The sequence below is a fragment of the Crocodylus siamensis genome, chromosome 8 (genome assembly GCF_052110815.1).
Source record: "Crocodylus siamensis isolate JL-2025a chromosome 8, ASM5211081v1, whole genome shotgun sequence".
In the NCBI taxonomy this organism is placed as follows: Eukaryota; Metazoa; Chordata; order Crocodylia; family Crocodylidae; genus Crocodylus; species Crocodylus siamensis.
In genome coordinates, this window is record NC_143402.1 from 50944851 (window position 1) to 50965064 (window position 20214).

The window sequence follows — 20214 nt, forward strand, 5'->3', positions numbered from 1 at the left end:
ACATGACATGGTAGTGTGTCCCCATGAATTCTCCTCCACCCCTACAGCCTCAGTTCAGTCCACCAATTTAAATAACATCAGGTAAGCAGCTTAGTAAGCAGCACAGTAGCACTAGCAGCATCTCAGACAGCCAAACTGTCACAGCCTAAAGCCTTTCTTTCCTTTTCCTACAGGAGCTACTTCTCCAGCAGCTGCCAAAGAACTCTCCCTGCCCAGTGGACTGGTGATCCCTGCTGCCCTCCACTGCCCCACACTGCATGGGGGGCTCTTCCATGAGCCCCCAGAAGCCCTGAGGCTGCTGCAGCAGCAGGTGCATCTGGGGTTTTTGTTTGGCTTTTTTTAAAGGGCTGGGAGCTGGGGCAGGCGGGGTAGCCATGGGGGCAGGGCTGGGACAGCAGGTGCGGGTTGGGGGGCTCATGGCAGCATGGGGCAGTGGGGGGCATCAGGGATCTCTCCGCCTGGCAGCATCTGGTGAACAGGGGTTTTTTTAATAAACAAACAGGAGCTGGGGCAGGTGGAGCAGCCATGGGTGGGGGCTGGGAGAGCAGGCAGAGGTCAGGGGGCACTTGGAAGCGGCTTGAGGAGCAGGCAGGGGATGGGACCTGGCAGGGGTCCCCCCATGGTCCCCTCCCCACTCCTAAAGTTCCCCCTCCCCCCACCCCCTACTTACCAGCACAGAGTCTGGGTCCAGCTCCCTGCTGCAGCCAGTGGCGCTTCCTGAATTGCCAAAGCTCTCTGAACTGTTTCTGAATTAAATCAGAGAGCTTTGAATTGATTCAGACCTTTGAAATTGGTCCCCTAATTTGATCCAAATTTGATGATTCAGTCACTGAATCAGACCAAATCTCCTCCAAATCAAATCAGCGCTCAAGGCTTCTCACAGCCCTACTGAATAGTTACAGAAATATATCTTAGCAAGCTTTCAGGTTGAAAAACCCTTTGTCAGGCCGAGGAAGCACCTGCAGTTGGTGTGTGTGCTGTTCCTGGATAGAAGGAATAATAAAGAAGCCAGAGGCTGGCCTGGCATGCAATGCAGGCAAGAAAGCCAGTCAGTGAAAATGGAAATGGAGGTGTCAGGAGGTGAGGGACAGGCTGGGGTGCGGGGGGAGGGGAATGTAGCAGCACAAGTAAAAATGGAGAGGAACCTGGGGAGTCAGATGTCCTAGTGTGTCATAAATCCAATGTCTATATTGAGTCCATGAGTTTCTGTACCTAGGAGGCTGATGAAGTGAAGTTCATAGGCCCGCCTGTGAAAAGTGGTTTGTAAATTCAAACAAGCACCAAACCTTGCTAACAAAACCTCATCACCAGAAGCCAACTTCCTACAGCTCAAAACACAAAACCTGCCAACAATCTCCAGTACCCCCCCAAACTGCATACCAGAATCTATCAAAGACAACAATACCCAACTAACTGTGGGGGCACATTTCTCACAAAAAAACCCCACTCTGTCTCCAGTCTCTCGGGCTGGAACCTGAAAGGGAATTTACAAACCACTTTTCACAGCCAGGCCTATGGACTTCACTTCATCAGCCTCCTAGGTAGTAGGTACAGAAACTCATGGACTCAATATAGACAGTGGAATTCTGACACACTACAACCTGCTGGACATCTGACTCCCCGGCAATGCTCCATCCCTCTCCTCTCCCACCCCTGCCTGTCCCTTACCCCCTAATGCCTCCATTTCCATTTTCACTGACTGGATTTCTTTCATGTGGACCATACTCGACTGCAAGGAATCAAGCCATTTCCTGATGCCCTCCTTCAGCCATCTCACCAGTGCCTGCATATCTGGTGACAGTGGCTTGCCCCACCCAGGAATATTGATCCCCTGGAAGCTCTCCATTTGGCTCTGAAGTTCCCATACTATGGGGATCACCTGGCTAAGGAGGGCATCACCAGCGCTGAGCATCTCGGACAAGCTCAGCAAATGGGCGGATGAGAACCTGATGATATTTAACACCGAAAAATGCAATGTTCTCCACCTTGGGAGGAAAAACCTGTAGCATCCTTATAGGCTCGGCGGTGCTACGTTGGATAGCACTACAGAAGAAAGAGACTTGGGGGGTCATCATTGACCACAAGATGAACATGAGCCTGCAATGCGATGCTGCGGCTAGTAAAGCGACCAAAACGCTGGCTTGTATCCACAGATGCTTCTCGAGCAAATCCCGGGACGTCATTCTCCCCTTGTACTCAGCCTTGGTGAGGCTGCAGCTGGAGTACTGCATCCAGTTTTGGGCTCCACAATTCAAAAAGGTTATGGAGAAGCTTGAGAGAGTCCAGAGGAGAGCCACGTGCATGATCAGAGGTCAGGAAAACAGATCTTACAATGACAGGCTGAGAGCCATGGGACTCTTTAGCCTGGAAAAGCGTAGGCTCAGGGGTGATCTGATGGCCACCTATAAGTTTATCAGGGGTGACCACCAGGATCTGGGGGAACATTTGTTCACCAGAGCGCCCCAAGGGATGACGAGGTCGAACGGTCACAAACTCCTGCAAGACCGTTTCAGGCTGGAGATAAGGAAGAATTTCTTTACTGTCCGAGCCCCCAAGGTCTGGAACAGTCTGCCAGCGGAGGTGGTTCAAGCACCTACATTGAACACCTTCAAGAGTAAATTGGATGCTTATCTTGCTGGGATCCTATGACCCCAGCTGACTTCCTGCCCTTTGGGCAGGGGGCTGGACTCGATGATCTCCCGAGGTCCCTTCCAGCCCTAATGTCTATGAAATCTATGAAATCTATGAAACTTGTGTGCCACACAACGGATGCCAACAAAATTTTGCCAACAAAATTGGCATCATGGACCACCTTGACCATATTGGCCCCATTGTTGGTGACTGTGAACACATGGGTGAGCTTCGTCTGCCCAATGAGCCACCCCTGCACCAATCAGTGCATGGCTCCCAAGATCTCAGTTGTTGTGTGGGACCCATCCATCCCCTCAGCTTGAAGAAGAGCTCACCAACAGCCTGACTGGTTGTACCAGTGCCCTGTGAGGGAGAGGTAGGTGTTTTCTCCACCCCAGCTGCTCCAGATGTCCGAGGTGACGTGTAAGGCCACCTGTGGGCCCTGCCTTGCACAGCTCCTCCCTCAAGTACTCCCTACATGCCTCGTACAGGGAGGGCACCACTGTCCTGCTGAAGGTGGTGCATGTGGGCTCTTGTTAGGATGGGGCCACAAGTGCCATGAGCCTTCTTAAGCCTGGCCACTCAACTAAGGAGAAGGGCTGGCCATTGACAGCAAGCATCTCCCTAATCTTTGGGTGATCTCACTCACCCTTGCAATGCGCCCCCCTTTCTGTCCACCTTTCCCCCACTGTTCCAGGGTGGCCTGCCTCTGCTTTGGGGGGATGGGAGCTTTGGAGTGAGAGGGGGACTTCCCTTCGGGCACACTCCCACTGGTACCAGGCTGAGAAGGAGCAGGGGCTAAGGGGTGGTGCCTGCAGAGATGTATCAGCATCCACATGGTACTCACATTTTGTTCCCTTGTCCCAGCTGGTTTTGGCTCAGCAGTGCAGGCAGATAGTGTATGTGAGATCATCTGCCAGCTCAAAATGATCCCAGACCACACTACCCATTTGATTCTGGGGTGCAGGTGCATCTGTGGATGCTGCCTTTCCCCCTCCTCAGCAGGCAGAGGCACAGCAACAGGAAGAGCAGACTCAGTTGAGCCACTTGCCTCCACAACCTCTACCTCAGCCTCCTCTGACGTGCCTTCTGGGGAAGATCTGGCCCTAGGGGAAACTTGAAGGGTGTGTAGAGAACCTACTCAGCTGATTTCACCTCCTTCCCCAAAATTTCTCTTACTAGGACACTAGGATCCAGCTCCAGCTCTTCCTCTGGTACTGGAAGGCTTAGCATGGGAAGTGAAATGGGGGTGGAGGAGACTGTCATGCTGGTGCTGCTGCTTGTTGTCATGGTGGGGGTGTGGTTATGGCTGGTGCTCTTGAAGTGGATGCAGTCTCAAGCACAGGCAGTTGCACTGGCACTGCTCCTCTCTCCTTGCTGCTTGTAGAAGCCTCATCCCTGCTACTTGTAGACAAGAGGCTGTGTCCCATTGGGGGGGGGGGCACAGAACTTACAGCTCTCCCTCTACTCCCTCTTCCACCCCCCCCGAAGGCTTGCCAGCTGTCTTTCCACCATGCTTCATAGTATGTTTCATAGTGTCTTGCTTTTATACAAATATATAAATGTATCTGTGTTTCTATATAAATTCTGTAAGGTTTGTAGTCTATGCCACAAGGTGTAAGTGTACAGAAATAAAATATAAATGTATCTCCCTTCCTATAAAAATTAAATTCTATAGTGTAATATGCAATATAATTATAAAATTGAAAAGAATAAATCAATGAATATAATAATAAAATAAAAGCATCTAGAAGAAAGAAAAAAGTATTCTGGAATCCCTCTTGCTAGGCTAGTCTAGCAAGTAGGAAATCATTCAAATCAATGCTAGTAGTAGCCTTCATTGTCTAACGGTCCTGAGCTGCTGGAAGATAGCTCAGTAACTGTCAGATCCTAAGGTAGACAGCAGGCCAGTTCAAACAATGCTGCCTTTTATGCTCTTTATCCATCCCTCCCCCAGAGCGCTGGGATTGGAAGGGACCTCAGGGAAGGATCACAGTCACTAGCCAGCTACACAGTCAATGTCAGAGCAGTCCTTCCCCCCTCTTCCCCCTCCCTCTCCTTACTTTCTGTTTCCCTGCAGGCAAGCTCAGCTTGAGCTTCGAAATATAAAACGTTTTGAAACTTTCAAAATGTTTTGGCTACAATTGTTTCATTTCGAGGCTGTTTTGAAGCCCTTCATTTTGTTTTGATTTCGCTGTGTTGAGCTCAAAGCGAGTTGAAACTGCATTAAAACAAAACAGCCAGTGACATTTTACACGGCCCTAATGGCTACTCATGCGTAAGAGTCCCTTGTACCTTACTAGCTGAAAAGCTACTGGATAGTGCCGTTCTCTTTGAAAACATAATGAGGGAAAATCTTCCTCAGCAACTGACTACAGAAGGAAGCTCTACTTTGCTTTACCATTCACTTACAGTCTTTAAGCTTCATTTTCATTCAAAAGAGTTCATCTGCTTTAAAATTTTAGTAGTGATGGGGCTTCTCATGATGATAGCAACACTGGAATCTCATTATCTAGTGCCATGATTCTCAGCCAGGATGCCATAGCACCCAGGGGTGCCATGAGATCCTTTTAATGGTGCCATCAGTTACTGCACAATTATTAGCACTGTTAGATGTGCAAACATTTGCACATAATTCACAAGATAAACCCTACAATTCCAAATAGGGAGCTTCATTGTCCAAAACATTCTGACCTGTTGCAGTTTAAGTTCTTTTCAATAAAGGAATTGATCTATTATTTTCCTGTAGTAAAATAACAATTAAAGACTAAGAGCTGACATTTTCCAAGCAGTGCGTGAGTCAAAAAAATTCAAGAACCACTGGGCTAATGGATATACACTAGCTTGCTGTATTTAGATCTATGTACTGGTGCAACAGACTATGGTGCAGTTTATAATACATTGGGGTTAAAGTGTTTATGTTGCAGTAATGTTGCATACCTCAGTTTCTCTGACAGGATTTCACATGGGGAAAGAAGGGGTTAACTGAGTTTTGAGGCAGACCTGTGAGAACCTTCCTGAGTGCTTTATTAGTTGGGAAATGGCCATGAAGAGAACAATAGATTGATTTGCATATAAGTATAGATAATAGCAGGATTGAACTCCAGTCCCTAAAGAGACTCTTTGCTATTTCTGATGCCAAGGAGGGACTTCGAATCCTCAGTGCAAAGAGAGAGTCTTAAAAAAAACACTCCTAGGAAAAAAGAGAAAGCCTGAAAGAGAGGAGCCTAGAATCCTAAAGGTCTTGTTAGACCTTACACAGTAAACCAAACAAATGTTAATTGGCTTAGTATTGTTCTGCTTGTAATGTAAAGGCAAAAAACCTGGTCTGACTGTTCTTCACCTGCACACCTGTGACTTGCCACTAGAGTAGGGGTGGGCAATTATTCAAGCTGATGGGCCACTTAATGAGTTCTGGTGACCTGTCAAGGGCCACAACACTCTCTCTCTCTCTCTTGCTCGCTTTCTCTCTTTCTCCCACCATCCTTCCCTCCAAGGGCTGTGACCAGTGTGGAAGCCTAAACCCACCCACAGAGTTAGCACACCCCTAGAGACTGTGTAGGGCTCAGGGTTCTAAGCAACTACTCCTCTGGGGAATCTGTGACAGATTAGTGTGTTTGGAGCAAGCAGAACCAAATTATCTTTGACTCAGAATCTCCAACCGTACTTTTGGGCCCTTGATGCACTATCTAGAGTCCCTTCTGAAAGACTGGTACCAGTACTGCCCAGCCACCTCAGTAGCTCTTGCACATTCTTAGATTTCAATCAAAGCTGTGGACCCTCTGGATTTCTGTTTCCCTTTTGAGGTCTACCTGACAATGAAAATATAGTAGACATAAGACTTTGAAAAGGAATCTCTAAACCAATCACATTTTGTTCAGACAACCCCCGCCCCCCCCAAAAAAAAAATGCAGATCTATGGAAAACAAGAAACAACTGCCCATCCTCAAACTCTTGGTTGTGTCCTCACCACTCTGAGAACCACGTCTGGTTTTCTCTGATGTCCTTTCAGGACTCTAATTTCTTCTCTCTCTCCCAGCCTAGGCTTGTCTGCTGCTACTTCTTGTCTCTTCTTTCTCTAAAAATGACTAGCAAAATATAGCTTATTTTTATAAGTTTTCATATCCTCCTGCAAGTGACTTCATATGCCTTGTTAGGTGATCTATTACTTGCTTATACACCCCTGATTCCTCTCAATAATAGCTATCTTATTGTCTTAGGTCAAAGATACTTCAATTTTAATGGGAGACTCTCCATATAAAAAACTCTTGGTTACTTTAATTTGTTTTCCCAGGACAGGTTTACTCAGCTGTTCATTGTTCTTAAGGAGTTTTATATTCAGGAAGAGCTCAGTGTGACGAAGTCATCAGAAAAGCTAACTGCACTTTATCATGCATCAGCAGATGCATGACAAACAGAACCAAGGAGGTGATACTTCCCCTCTATTGGGCGCTGGTCAGACCGCAGTTGGAATACTGCATGCAATTTTGGGCGCCACACTTCAAGAGGGATGTGGATAACCTGGAGAGGGTCCAGAGAAGGGCCACTTGTATGGTTAAGGGCTTGCAGGCCAAGCCCTGTGAGGAGAGACTAAGGCACCTGGACCTCTTCAACCTCCGCAAGAGAAGGTTGAGAGGTGACCTTGTGGCTGCCTATAAATTCACTGTGCGGGCACAGAAGGGAATTGGTGAGGCTCTACTCACTAAGGCGCCCCTGGGGGTCACAAGAAATAATGGCCATAAGCTAGCAGAGAGCAGATTTAGACTGGACATTAGGAGGAACTTCTTCACAGTTAGAGTGGCCAAAATCTGGAATGGGCTCCCAAGGGAGGTAGTTCTCTCCCCTACCCTGGGGGTCTTCAAGAGAAGGTTGGATGGGCATCTGGCTAGGGTCATCTGAACCCAGCAGCTTCCTGTCTATGCAGGGTGTCAGACTTGATGATCTATTGAGGTCCCTTCCAACCCTAACATCTATGAATCTATGAATCTGGTGACAGGCCCAAAATATATGATGCAAGGGCACAGGGAGAGACATTGATCAGATTATAAGCAAGACTTTAAAACATGAAGTTGGAATTAAATGTTCCCAGGTTGCTTCAATGATAATACTTAGTTAAAATAAAAATCCAGAATTTAATATTCTTATTTGGGAGAATAGACAATCAATTGTTCCCTCTCTCTTGTAGATAATATTTGATGATAAAAGAGAGATTGAGATTCTTCATTTTAGCTTCATGGATAGTTTCTTACCCACTTCAGTTTCCCCTGCTGCTTTCACCCAACTACTATAAATAAACAACTATACCCCTCAACTCATTCCTCTCTTCTCTCTCTCTTCACACCCTCATAGAATTTCTCTCCTTTCTCAGCCAATGCCACAGAGGCAAGATGGGCAGAATAGGTGCTATTAGCCTTCACATACATAAACCGAAGTTTGAACTGAAGTGCCCAGAGGAGGACTGAGACACCTAATCCCTTTGTGGGTCTAGCCAACTGCTGCCAGGAGAGTGGGACATACAATGATAAATAGCAGTAGTATCACATGTGATGATAAGGAAAATGGGTGATCCTCAAAGTTTGTCAGTAGAGTTTCACTAAAATCAAGAGGGCTACGTTAATACATGCCAGCTAAAGAACAAGTCTGATATTTCTATACAAATACTGTTCATGTTCACTTTTAAATGCTTTTTTACCCTTCACTGCCTTAGCAGTTACTTTTAGAAGGAATACCACTCTAGTACGCCCTGCACTTCCTGCCAAAATGGCATAGGGAAGAGTAACAGCAAGAATCTCAGCTGAACATCACCAACACAGGGTTTACCCATCAAATAAATGCAAGGCTTCCTGGATGCACCATTTCTCTGAAGATTTTCATTTGATTGACTGTGTATTGGTTTGGCAGAGAGATGTCACGGACCTTAAGCACTAAATCCTATTTCATTTTTTACATGAATCAGTGGCATTTATGTAGTTACATAACTGTCACTTTTGGCACTTGGTCACACTTTGGATTCTATTTGTACCTGCATAGCTATGCTTGCTCCATACTTCCCTTCTGAACTGCTCAGTAGTCTGCACTATCCAAACACCTGGGTGAAGAGAAGTGTCCAGGTATGCATATTACACTGAATAAGCCCTGAAACTATAGGCACAAAAAAGCCTAACTAGCAACAGATGCCATATGAGGATTGCCCTCCCATCTTCTAGCCCAACATCCTAGTGATTTTGCACTTGCCTAGGGCGTCACACACCCAGATTTTACATCCCCCAACCCTGCATGAGTTAAGCCACTATTGCCACAAGTTTCAAAGGATAAATTTCTTTCAAACAAATGTATTAGGCAGAGGAAAAAATATTCAGAAAAATATTGCTTCTTGGGTCCTTTCTGAGCCTATATGAAACTAAGATATGGTGTGGGGTTTCAGTAGTACTGTTTATCTCAGATGTACACAATGTAAACAGCACTAAATTATTCTTACATGATTATTTTTAATCCATCATCAGACAATATATTTTCTGTGGGTAAAAATGCATGTTATGCAACACTAGGTCAAAATGACTGGATCTTTCCACTCTGAAGTGGAGATGTAAGTTGTGTTGTTAGAACTAAAGAAGAGCTGCATGTTAGAATTAAATTCACATTGTTTGAGTTAAACCTTCCAGCTGACATTCAAGAGGTAATTAGTGTTCTTTAACAAAAGTTTAACTTAATTTAAAATTAGTCCAGTGGTTAGAGCCTGAACAAAATTAACTGAGTCTAGTGTGGATGCTTTTCTCTAATTCTTTTACAAAATAATGTTTTAGTTAAAATGAGATTCTGTAGTAAATGTAGGTGAATCCTTCTAACTATTTTAGAGTTTTTTAAATGAAAAAGGTTTGTTAAATTGCAAAAGTCCTGAAAATTCTCTTAGATCTAACGAAACTGCCTTACTATATACCAGTAGGTAGCATAAAGTTGTCATAGAACCATAGAATCAATGAGTCAGAAGGGACCTAGACAGATCATCGAGTCCAACCCCCTGCCATGGGCAGGAATGACACTGGGGGTGGGAGGGGTCATAAGACCCCAGCCAGGTGCCTATCCTGTCTCCTCTTGAAGGTCTCCAGGGAAGGTGAGAGCACCACCTCTCTGGGAAGCCTAGTCCAGGCTCTGGCCACCCTTACAGTGAAGTAGTTCTTCCTAATATCTAACCCAAACCTATCCTCCCTCAGCTTGTGGCCATTGTTCCTGGTGACTCCAAGGGGGGCCCTGGTGAACAGACTTTCCCCGAGTCCCTGCTAAGGTTGTAGGCAGCCACAAGATCCCCCCTCAGTCTCCTCTTGCGGAGACTGAAGAGATTCCCTCAGCCTTTTCTCATAGGGCTGGCCACAGAGGCCCCCAACCATACGAGTAGCCTTCTCTGGACCCTCTCCAGGTTCTCCACATCCTTCTTGAAGAGCGGCACCCAGAACAGGACACAGTACTCCAGCTGCAGCCTGATCAGTGCCACATAGAGGGGGAGCAAGACCTCTTTGGACCTGTTAGTGATGCCCCTGTTGATGCATGACAGGGTGCGGTTGGCTCTGTCGATTGCTTCATCACATTGGCAACTCATATTCATCCTGGAGTCAATCCTGACTCCAAGATCCCTCTCTGCCTCTGTGCTGGTGAGAGGGTCAGCCCCTAACCTATAACCATAATGCTGGTTCCCTCTCCCCAGGTGCAGCACTCTGCACTTGTCCTTGTTGAACCAGATTCTGTCTGGTCTTGGAGTCTAGTTACATGTTACACTTAGATAATAAGAACACCTAAAATGTGCACACATCCATACATTAAAACTCATTAACTCACGTTAAATGCCCTCTGAGCATCTCAAAGTTATGCCAGTTCAGACAAGGGTGAACTAAACTCTGGGCTGTCCTACCTCACTCATGTTACAGTAACTTCAATCAGCTCCATGGAGATAAAACAAGCAATTTCTAGTCCTCCAGCATCCTAGGGTTCACTGCTCCCCATCTCTGTTCTCCCCTCTCCCTCCCTCCCAAAGCAGGGATAGCACCTAGGTGTCCTGGATCCTAGCCATGCCACAGCTAGCCAATCCTTTGATGGTATTAACCCTTAACATGTGACTGCTCACTGCATGTTCTGACTTTAAGCGTAAAGTTACACATTACACTTCTATTTACCAATCCAGTAAACAGATTGTTCATTTAAAGCCATTTAACATTGCTTAAAAATGTGACATCTATTCAATGCAAACATTAAGAATAAGGAAAGGCCAAATTAAGGAACACACATCTCTTATCGATGCCATTATGTCCACAAGGTCCAAGAAGCATTATAACTAAGTAATTTTACAAGGAATTCCCTTCTGCCTCTCACCAGACTTAAGTAGAAAAACCTTAATTACAATCATTACTGTAATGAATTAGTTAACTTATGTTACATTATGTTACATTTCACTATACCCATGACTTTTGGGGTGAAAATGAAGGCAAGAAAATGACGGCTGTGGATCTGTCCTACAGAAATAAACATTTGATCAATATGGAAAGTCAAGAAAGTAATACTGTGTATAGGGAGGCATGTAGATCTGCATGGCGGCTTTGTAGACCTCCTAGACTAAAACAGTTTGTAAACTCACTACTTCAAAGCTTCCTTAATACAGAGGTAAAGGAATTGGCAATGCCTGATACTGAATGCCAAGGGTACCTACACTTAAAACTTTGAAAACTAGGAAATAAAAACTTAAGGTGAAGCAAATATCTACAGAAAAACAATATCTGTACAGTACCTATCATTTTTCAAGATATATTGTTTGTATACATAGAAATAAAGGACTGGAAGAAGTCTCCTAGACTGTCAAATCCAGTCCCTGAGTTTACAGGCAACCAAAAGCAAGCTTCACAATTGCAACTTCATGTTAAACTACAAAGTACAATATCTGAACACCATGATCACCCTATAGCATGCCCCAAGTACAAGTGAGAGATACGAGGGCACAGCCAATGCCCTGCCCCTGCAGTGACAAGGAAGCAGTTGGTTAGTATATGCCCAGAAGACCCCCAAAAAAGGAGCTTCATAGTGGCTGCATCTACACAAGACATTTACTGTGGAGTTGCCTTAATTAGCTCCACAGTAAATCTCTCAACATCTACATGTGCAGTGCTATTAGGGCAGAGTAAACTAATTAACTCTGCTGCAGGTTAGTACCTAGGGATACTTCAGGCTAAAAGAAGCATGCAGAAATATTACTGTGGACAAAGCACCCCCAAGGTTCACAGGGTCTGTGTGCCCCAGGCTGCACAGAGCCCTGCCAGAGACCCAGTGCCTGGGTGGTGGCAGCCTTACCCCAGGTTTGCAAGTGTCCTCCAGGAAGCAGGACAGCTGGCTGCAGGCTCCCCAAGAGAGATTCCTGAAGCAAGGTTTTGGGCCTGGCACAGCAAGGCATAGTAGTGCCTTCTACTGTGCCTCCACAATACGCACTGGAGTTCATTGTTGTTCATTAATTGCACATGTAGTTGGATTCAGCCAGTGCTAATCTTATATAGGAGAAAAATCCATCCTCACCCCAAATCTGGTGATGGGTATGGTCCTGAGTAGAAGACGCACTAACTGGGAACCTTGAGTTTTCTATCCAGTATGAGCACCAGCACAACATGATCAAATATTGACCAATACACAATACTTCAGACAGCAAAACAAAAACAAACAAGCAGACACAAAATGATTCCCCACTCCTCCCTCTCCAAAAAAAAAACACTGGGTGCCAGTGGCATTGATGAAGGGGAAAAAAATCCTTCTTGGCCCTGCTACTGACCAGCAACATCTAAAATAAAGTTGTTTAATGATCTTTATTTCATAAAGAAAAGATTGCCATTCCCTTAACAATCTCTTTGGCATTTTCTTGAACTTGTTCCAGCTAAAGTTAATCTTTTCTGAACATTGCATGCAGTATTCTAAATGAGATCCTATCTATGCCCAGAAAACTGTTACCAATGCATTATTTTCTCTTCTATGTGTGCCCTGCTTAACTAAGACTCAGTTGTGACTCCTAGTCATCCTGCAATCAAGCAATATAGTCAGGTCCCTCTCTTCCTCATGTCTCCAGTCTATGCACATCTATCTTCTAGCTAAAGTCCTTGAATCCTTGTTATTGGCCTTTAAGTGCATGATTTTCCACTTCATATTGATAAACTACATTCCATTTCTAATGCTTCATTCCACAAGATTAACTAAAAAAATTTTCCTGTATAATAATATGGCTTCACTTCTGTACTCGCAATATCCCCAAGTTACTGCTGCCACCCACAATGTTCATGAGGACACTTCTATTTCTAGTACTAAGATTTCTGATAAAAAGGTTAAGCAGAATCAGTCCCAAGACAAATCCCTGAGGATAAAACTGGGAACTGCTTTCTGGATAGGCAACTCAACTTTCAGCATATTTCAGTGAAGTCTGTCTTTTAGTTAATTGCCCGTATCCACCTCACAGTTATAAAATCAAGCTCCATCTCCTCCGGTTTGGCCAATATCATATTCTTCTTTTGTATGACATTTTAGGATTACAGCATTCATAAATTAGTATCTAAATTTGATAACCATTTGACTGCTTCAGGGGTAGCTGCATGGATTGATTTTTGATCACCATTAAATGATCTAATTGGGCAATTGTACACAATGTGTTGCATCATCTGAAAAATCGCACTACAATCACAACCCAGACTCTCTTTGATTCTCCATTTATGGAGTAGGTGTCCACATTTTCTGGGAAGAGTCTGGATGCGATTTAGGGAGGACCTAATCTTTCTTGGTAGGTCAGATCCCAGCTGGTGGATTGTAGGGTTGCTGATGATGTATTTCTGTGGCCGGTTGGTATTTGCCCAGGCTTTCCTCCATTGTCCTTCAGTACTCTTGTTATCATTATAGAGCTTCTTGACATATTTCCAGAAAGGTTTTCTAGATTTGAGCCTATCCGGTGGTGGTGTGGTGATATCCTTGTTAATTGGGAGGTCTGGGTTACTGATGGCCTCATGGTATTCCCTCGTGCATGTGGCATCACAGTGGAATTGTGGGGAAGCAACATTCACTAGGACTGGAAGCTATGGCAATGGAGTATTTTTTAGCATTCCTGATATAATCCATATAGCTGCTTTAACTGTGTATCAACAATCTTTGTGTGCATGCTTTTGTTCCAGACTGGGAAGCAATATTCTGCTGCAGAGAAAACAAGTGCTAGAGTGGCCATTTGACGCATGGTTGCATTTGCTCCCTATGTTCTGGCCAGTTTATGTACAAAATTAGTTTGTGCTTTCACTTTTTTAGCAACATGCCATAGATGTTCATGAAAGGTGAGGCTCTGGTCAAGAGTTATGCCGAGATATTTTGGGAACTTCTCATGCTTAATGCCTTCTCCCAGAAAGTAATGGTGAATTTCTGGTCAGTATGGGTACTGTTTAGATGAAATGATGTGACGACAGTTTCTCAGATTTGGATGGAGTTTCCAACACATGAAATATTCTTCAAGTAACTCGAAGACTTTGCAAAGATCTGTCTGGACTTCACCCTGGGTCCTTCTTTGACTAGCAAGTACCAGGTCATTGTCATAGCCAAATTTCTGGCTGGTGGTGACAGGAAGATCGCTTATGTACACATTAAAAAGTGCTGGTGCAAGCACTGATCCTTGTGGGAAACTGTTATTTAGTAGATGAGTTCTGCTGACATTGACCCTGAGATGGACACGATATCACCAGTTAGACAGGAGTACTGATAAAAGGTAGAGATTCTACTAGTACCTGATGACCCTTGACACATTCAGCAGGAAATCATCTTGACACACAGTATCATAAGCTGCTGATAAATAGATGAAGGCTGCTCCTTTGATCTCTTTGCATTGGTACCTGGCTTCAATATACATAGTGAACACCAGCACTTGCTCACAAGTGCTGCATCCTGAGTGAAAGCCAGCATGTTCAACTGGTATAACCTTCTTGAAGATGGAAGGCATGTGAGCCAGTAGCATTTTTTCAAGCTTATACATTGTACAAAGCAGAGATATAGGACAGAAGTTGTGTGGCAGACATACCATATTTTTGGGCCTCTCCCATGACCTTCACTGGGGTAGTGGCCAGCCAATTACCAAAGCAGGGCCAAGCTTGCCCTGTCCCTTCCCAGGGCAGCTTTATACACACTCACACACATATACTGAGCTCCTAGCCCTCTGGTTTCCCCCTCAGTGGGGCTCCACACCCTCCCCCCCACTGGGACTGCCCCCTCCCTGGGGCTCTTCATGTCTCCCCCTTCACTGGGGCCACAGGGCTTCCCTTCCTGGTGGGGGCTCAGGTGGCCGTAGCCATGCCTGGCCCCCTTGTACCTACAGTGTTGGGAGGGCTAGGGATTAAGGTACCCCAAACTGCCTTTCACTGGGGTGGTAACTGGCCTGGTATTTTCTGGGGGCTCCCATGCCATTGCATGCCCCATCAGGCCACCCACTCCTGGCAGGGTGCAGGTTTAGGTCACGCCCAGGACTAGGAGCCTCCAAACCATCCCTTACAACTCCTGTCATTACCTCCAAGATGTTTCTGTAACAGCCTCTCAACCAGGTGATATTCCTGCCTGGCCTGCCAGCAGCAAACTGCTCTGTTTATATAGGTGGACAGAATTCTAAAATGGCCGCCATAATCAAGCACTTGCTGACTGTTTGGCTCAGCCCTTAAAATGGCAGGCACCAACAGTGTCCTGCTACAGAAATGTTTTCGGTGGACATTCTATCATTTACTGCCAAAGTTGAGCCCTTACTTGCTGTCTAGTCTGGTGATCAGTAGGGGTCTTTCCATCCAGCAGCGTTTTTCAGGTGATGGCATTTACAGATATATTTATGGTCTTATTTGTTGGTAGTGGTACTGCTCCTAGGTGTCTCAAGAGGCGCCAAGCTTTATGACTTGAGTCTGTGAAGTCTAATGACTCCATTGCTTTGGTCCATATTTGTCTTCTGGATTCACTTAGAGAGTTCAAGAGAGCTTTGCCACATTCCAGGTTTCCTGAGGCCAAGAATTCCTGGAACAGAGATTTGCTTTCTTCACTCCAACATACAGTATATTCCACCTGGCAGCTCCTGGGGATGTGTAATGGGGCTGGTTTGAGTACAACCTTGGTGAAGTACTCAAAATTTTCTGGTTTTGGTGGAATCTAAAAAACAGTGTGCTTGATATCCTCAGTAAAAATGTTCCCAATTAGCCTTTCTGAAGTTATATCATGGCATGGGAATGGATGTTATTGTTGGAATTTCAACTCCTATGTGTATCAGGACTGGCCTGTGCTGGCTGTTTGGGAAATTGTTTAATGCCATTCTTGAAGCACACAAAGGTTCACCTAAGCTATAACATGTGACAAAACATAAATCAAGGTTTGAATCCTTTCTCCACCATGTGAAGTGGAAAGTGTTTCAATCTTTAGCACCAAACAAAAGGAACAGGTTTTCTGTAATTGCCTGGTCAATGACCTGTTCTCTACAGTTTTTGTCAGTTGTGTAGCCCCAAGTTGTGTGATGGCTGTTAAAATCGCTGGCAAAAAACACTGGAAGTTAATGGTAGACAGCATGCTTGGAATCCATGTGGCATTTGGAGGTTTATATATATTTATCATGGACAGCTATAGGCGTATTGTTTTCCAGATTTGTTGTGGTGACTTCTTTAAGGGTGAATATTACATAAGTTGCTCTAGTCCATGTTTGGAATGTTGGTGCCTTGTGACTAGCAGAAATCCTGGGATCTTCATTTTTGAGGTTCTTGCATTGTTAATTATGTGGGCATCTTCAAACAGCAGCACATCAATCTTACCAAGTTTGAGGAGTCACACTGGGGCCTTGATAGGCCCTCCTTATTTACATGACACAAACATAGTGATGGTTCCATGTTGCAATAAGTTGGGCCCTGAAAAAGGTCTTTGGCATTGAAATCCTGATTGGGAAGTCCTTTACAGGCATTCAGTCATCGAGTTGATGACATTTGTTGTGCTTTAGCACCTAACAGGGAAGACCACGAAAAGGTTGTCATCTTCTTCCGCAATTTCTCATGAGGCATAGAATTATTACTTCTTTGCCTCTATCTCAGAAGTCTGCTATTATGTCAGAAAAAGGCTATTATATTCATCCTACCTGATCGTACCCTAATACATCAATATTTCATTTTGTCCCATTTTCCATTTTCTTTCACACCCATAACTACTGTATTTGCTCAAATCCAAGATGAGGTTTGTTCCCCATTTAACATGGAGAAAAAGGTCCCTTGTGTTAGATTCCAGAACAAGGCAGGGGGCAGGTGGTTGCTGCACCTCTGGCTCCAGTTCTGGCCCTAACCTGAATGCAGGATTGAAGGCAAAGCCACAGCCACCTACCCACTCGCTGCTTTTTCTCCCCATCCACACTGCCAGCCTCCTTGCAGCTGTCGCTTACTTTCAGTCACAGCTCTGGTTCCAGCCCCAGCCCTAGCCCCAGCTCTAGTTCTGATGTATTCCTGGTCCTCATTTTGATCCTGGGGCTGGGGCCTGGACAGGGGCCAGGGCCTAAGTTGGGGCAAGAGCTGCTGCTGCTGCTGCAACTACTGGTACCTGGCCGGAGTGGGGCCAGAGCCATGACTGAAGCTTAGCAACAGTGGAGGGGGCATCCAGCAGGGAATGAAAAGTGTGGGGGAGTGTAGTAAAAGGCTTGGTGCTCCTGCTACTTAAAGAGAAGGCAGAGTGCATGAGGAGCAGCCCACAGGTGTGGCAAGGAACAATTAGAGAGCCACCCAACCAGAAGGGGGATAGTATTGAAGCGTCTAACCCCAAGGCCTAAGATGGCCAGGTAGTCTAGCCCAGAGAGCCATGGAGAGAGGAGCTCATGAGCAGTAGGGTTCCTGGGTAACCTCTGAGCTGGGATAACCAACCCTGGAGGTTTGAGGAAGGGACTAAGAAGAAGAGAATGCCCCAACAGGCCTGAAAGTAAAGAGGCTGGGAATATGGAATACAGAGCGTAGGGCCCATACGGAGAGAGCTTCAGCCCAAAAGGGCCTGAGTAGACAGGGTCAGGGGCTATCGCACAGCAGGAGCAGAGTTGGAATGGTTGACACAGTGAAAGGGCTGGAGTCTCAAATGAGACTGAGAATGCAGGTCTGAACTGGGGGGCCCAGTCCCAGGAACTGAGGCTAGAGGTCAGGAAGGATGAGTGTAAGCAAGGCTGGAGAGCCCAGAGGTTAATAGCCCAGAAACGGCAAGTGTAAGCAAGGCCAGGGAGCCCAAATACGTCACTGGCTCAGGAGTGGGCCCAGCACCCAGAGATAGGCACCAAAGGCTGAGGAGGGCCACAGCTGGAGGCTGGCAGGGCTAGGGGAGCCCATAAGTCTCAACTAGCCTCAGAGTGGGGCCAAGGACTAGACCAGGGATGGGCAATTATTTGGGACTGTGGGCCACATAGGCAGTTCTGGGGAGCTGCTGCGGACCAGTCAGGACCCACCCCCCCCCCCAGCTCTTCCCCACCACTGCCAACAGTACACAGCCCCAACTTGCCCCCAACCCATCCCAGACTCACCTTGGCCAGAGCGGACCAGCCAGAACCCACACATATAGCCAGGAACCTGGCCCACCCTGCACCTGCTTCAGACTGCCTGCCTATGCTGAGCTGTGGCAGCAGCCAGGCAGAAGCTGGTACTTGACTGGGGAGGAAAGTGGCAACTCCTCCTCACCACTGCTGGGTCCTTCTTGCTCCCCAGATCCTGTGCCGGGACTGCCCTGTGGCTCCTTTCCACTGCCATCACTGCTACCACCACCAATGGGGCAGCGGTGGTAGTGCAGAGATGCTACAGGGCAGCCAAGGCATGGGCTCCAGGTGGCTGCAGCAAGAAGGGCTTGGTAATGGTGAGGGAGAAGGGCTGCTTTTCCCCCAAGCCCAATGGTAGCTTCTGTCCAGGCGCCACTGCTGCTGCCGCTGCTCAATGTGACTGGGCAAGTCTGGCACTGGCAGGGGGTGAGCCAGCTTATGGGGTGAGCTCATGGCATGGGCTAAGCCAGCAGTGCTCATAGGTTCTGGCTGGTCCAAAGCAGCAGCAGTGGCAACCAGAAGGAGCCACTGTTGCCTACTCTTTTATCCTTTGGTAAAAGGATTCTTCAAGAGGAAACAAAACAGAAATTTCTAAACTTTCTTCTAAGGAAGTAAGTCCTAAAGAAAGAGGCCATTCTACATTTCTCCATTTAAAATTTTCTGGCATTTAAATTTTTTTTCCCTCCTGAGAGTCAGTGCTAATTAGTCTGCTCATAGCACGTATGAATGCCGCTACACTGCTTCCAGTACAGAAGCTGGCTGGCACAGAGAAATACAACATATTTGTGGGTGTTGTCTGGCATGGTATGTTTGTTGATTAGCCATGCCTGCTCTGTGTGAGAAGGGACATGGGCAGATAAGGAATCAATTTTCCCACGTTAGTGCCTATGAAACTGCAGAACTTGAATAGGTTTTAATGAACTCATGAAGTATAGTTTCATAGTTTCATAGTAAGTAGGGTCAGAAAGGACCTGAGCAGATCATAAAGTCTGACCCCCTGCCATGGGCAGGAAAGAATGGTGGCTAGGTGGCTGTCTAGTTTCTTTTGAAGACCCCCAGGGTAGGAGTGAGCACCATTTCCCTTGGAAGTTGGTTCCAGATCCTAGCTGCCCTGACTGTGAAGTAGCGCCTCCTGATGTCTAGCCTAAATCTACTGTCGGTCAACTTATGGCCATTATTCCTCGTTACTCCTGGTAGCACTCGGGGGAACAGGGACTCTCTCCCTGGTAAGTTTGTAGACCGCCACCAGATCCCCTCTCAGCCTTCTCTTGTGGAGGCTGAACAGGTTCAGGTCCCGTAGCCTCTCCTCATAGGGTCTGCCTTGCTGCCCCCTGATCATGTGAGTGGCCCTCCTCTGGACCCTCTCCATGCTGGCCACATCCCTCCTGAAGTGTGGCACCCAGAACTGGATGCCCAGTCTGACCAGTGTTGCATAGCGGGGGAGGATCACCTCCTTGGACCTGCTTGTGATGCATCTGTGGATGCATGAGAAGATGCAGTTAGCCTTTCTGAGCATGTTCCCACATTGGTGGCCCATGTTCATTTTAGAATCAATAATGACACCAAGATCCTTTTCTGCCTCTGTGCTGACAAGAGGGGAGTTCCCCAGCCTGTAGGTATGCTGCTGGTTCTTCCTCCCCAGGTGCAGTACCTTGCACTTGTCAATAATAGTATTGTAAGCCAATAAAGACTAGAGTCCAATAATAAATTAAAACACTATATCTGATCTATTAAGGACCATCCTATTCCTATAGAAAAGATACTGCAATTGAGTACTTACATGAAAGGAGCTAATTGTTAATTGAATGAAGAGTCTTATGTGTCTTGAAAATCCTTCTACTTGTTCATCTGTGATAAAGCTAAAGACAATGTCATGGATCCCCAGCAATGGTATCAACACAAGAGTAGACCTTGCCAATCTGAAAAATAAAATGTTTGAATACTGGATTTTTCAAGAAGCTTGATGAGATGTTATTTCTTCAGCTTTGGAAAAATAACTAGAAAAGCAGCTTGCTCACAGGACAGAGCAA

At 46.0% G+C, this 20214-nt stretch overlaps 1 protein-coding gene across 1 annotated transcript in view; it reads right to left on the bottom strand.

Annotated features, from left to right (window-relative positions):
- The window catches only part of GLP2R (glucagon like peptide 2 receptor), a 155070-nt gene that overhangs the window by 15658 nt on the left and 119198 nt on the right, over window positions 1–20214 (bottom strand). The window contains exon 11 of the mRNA XM_090060273.1: window positions 19965–20103. Coding sequence (XP_089916399.1) covers window positions 19965–20103 — 139 coding nt within the window. The remainder of the gene's footprint in view (window positions 1–19964; window positions 20104–20214) is intronic.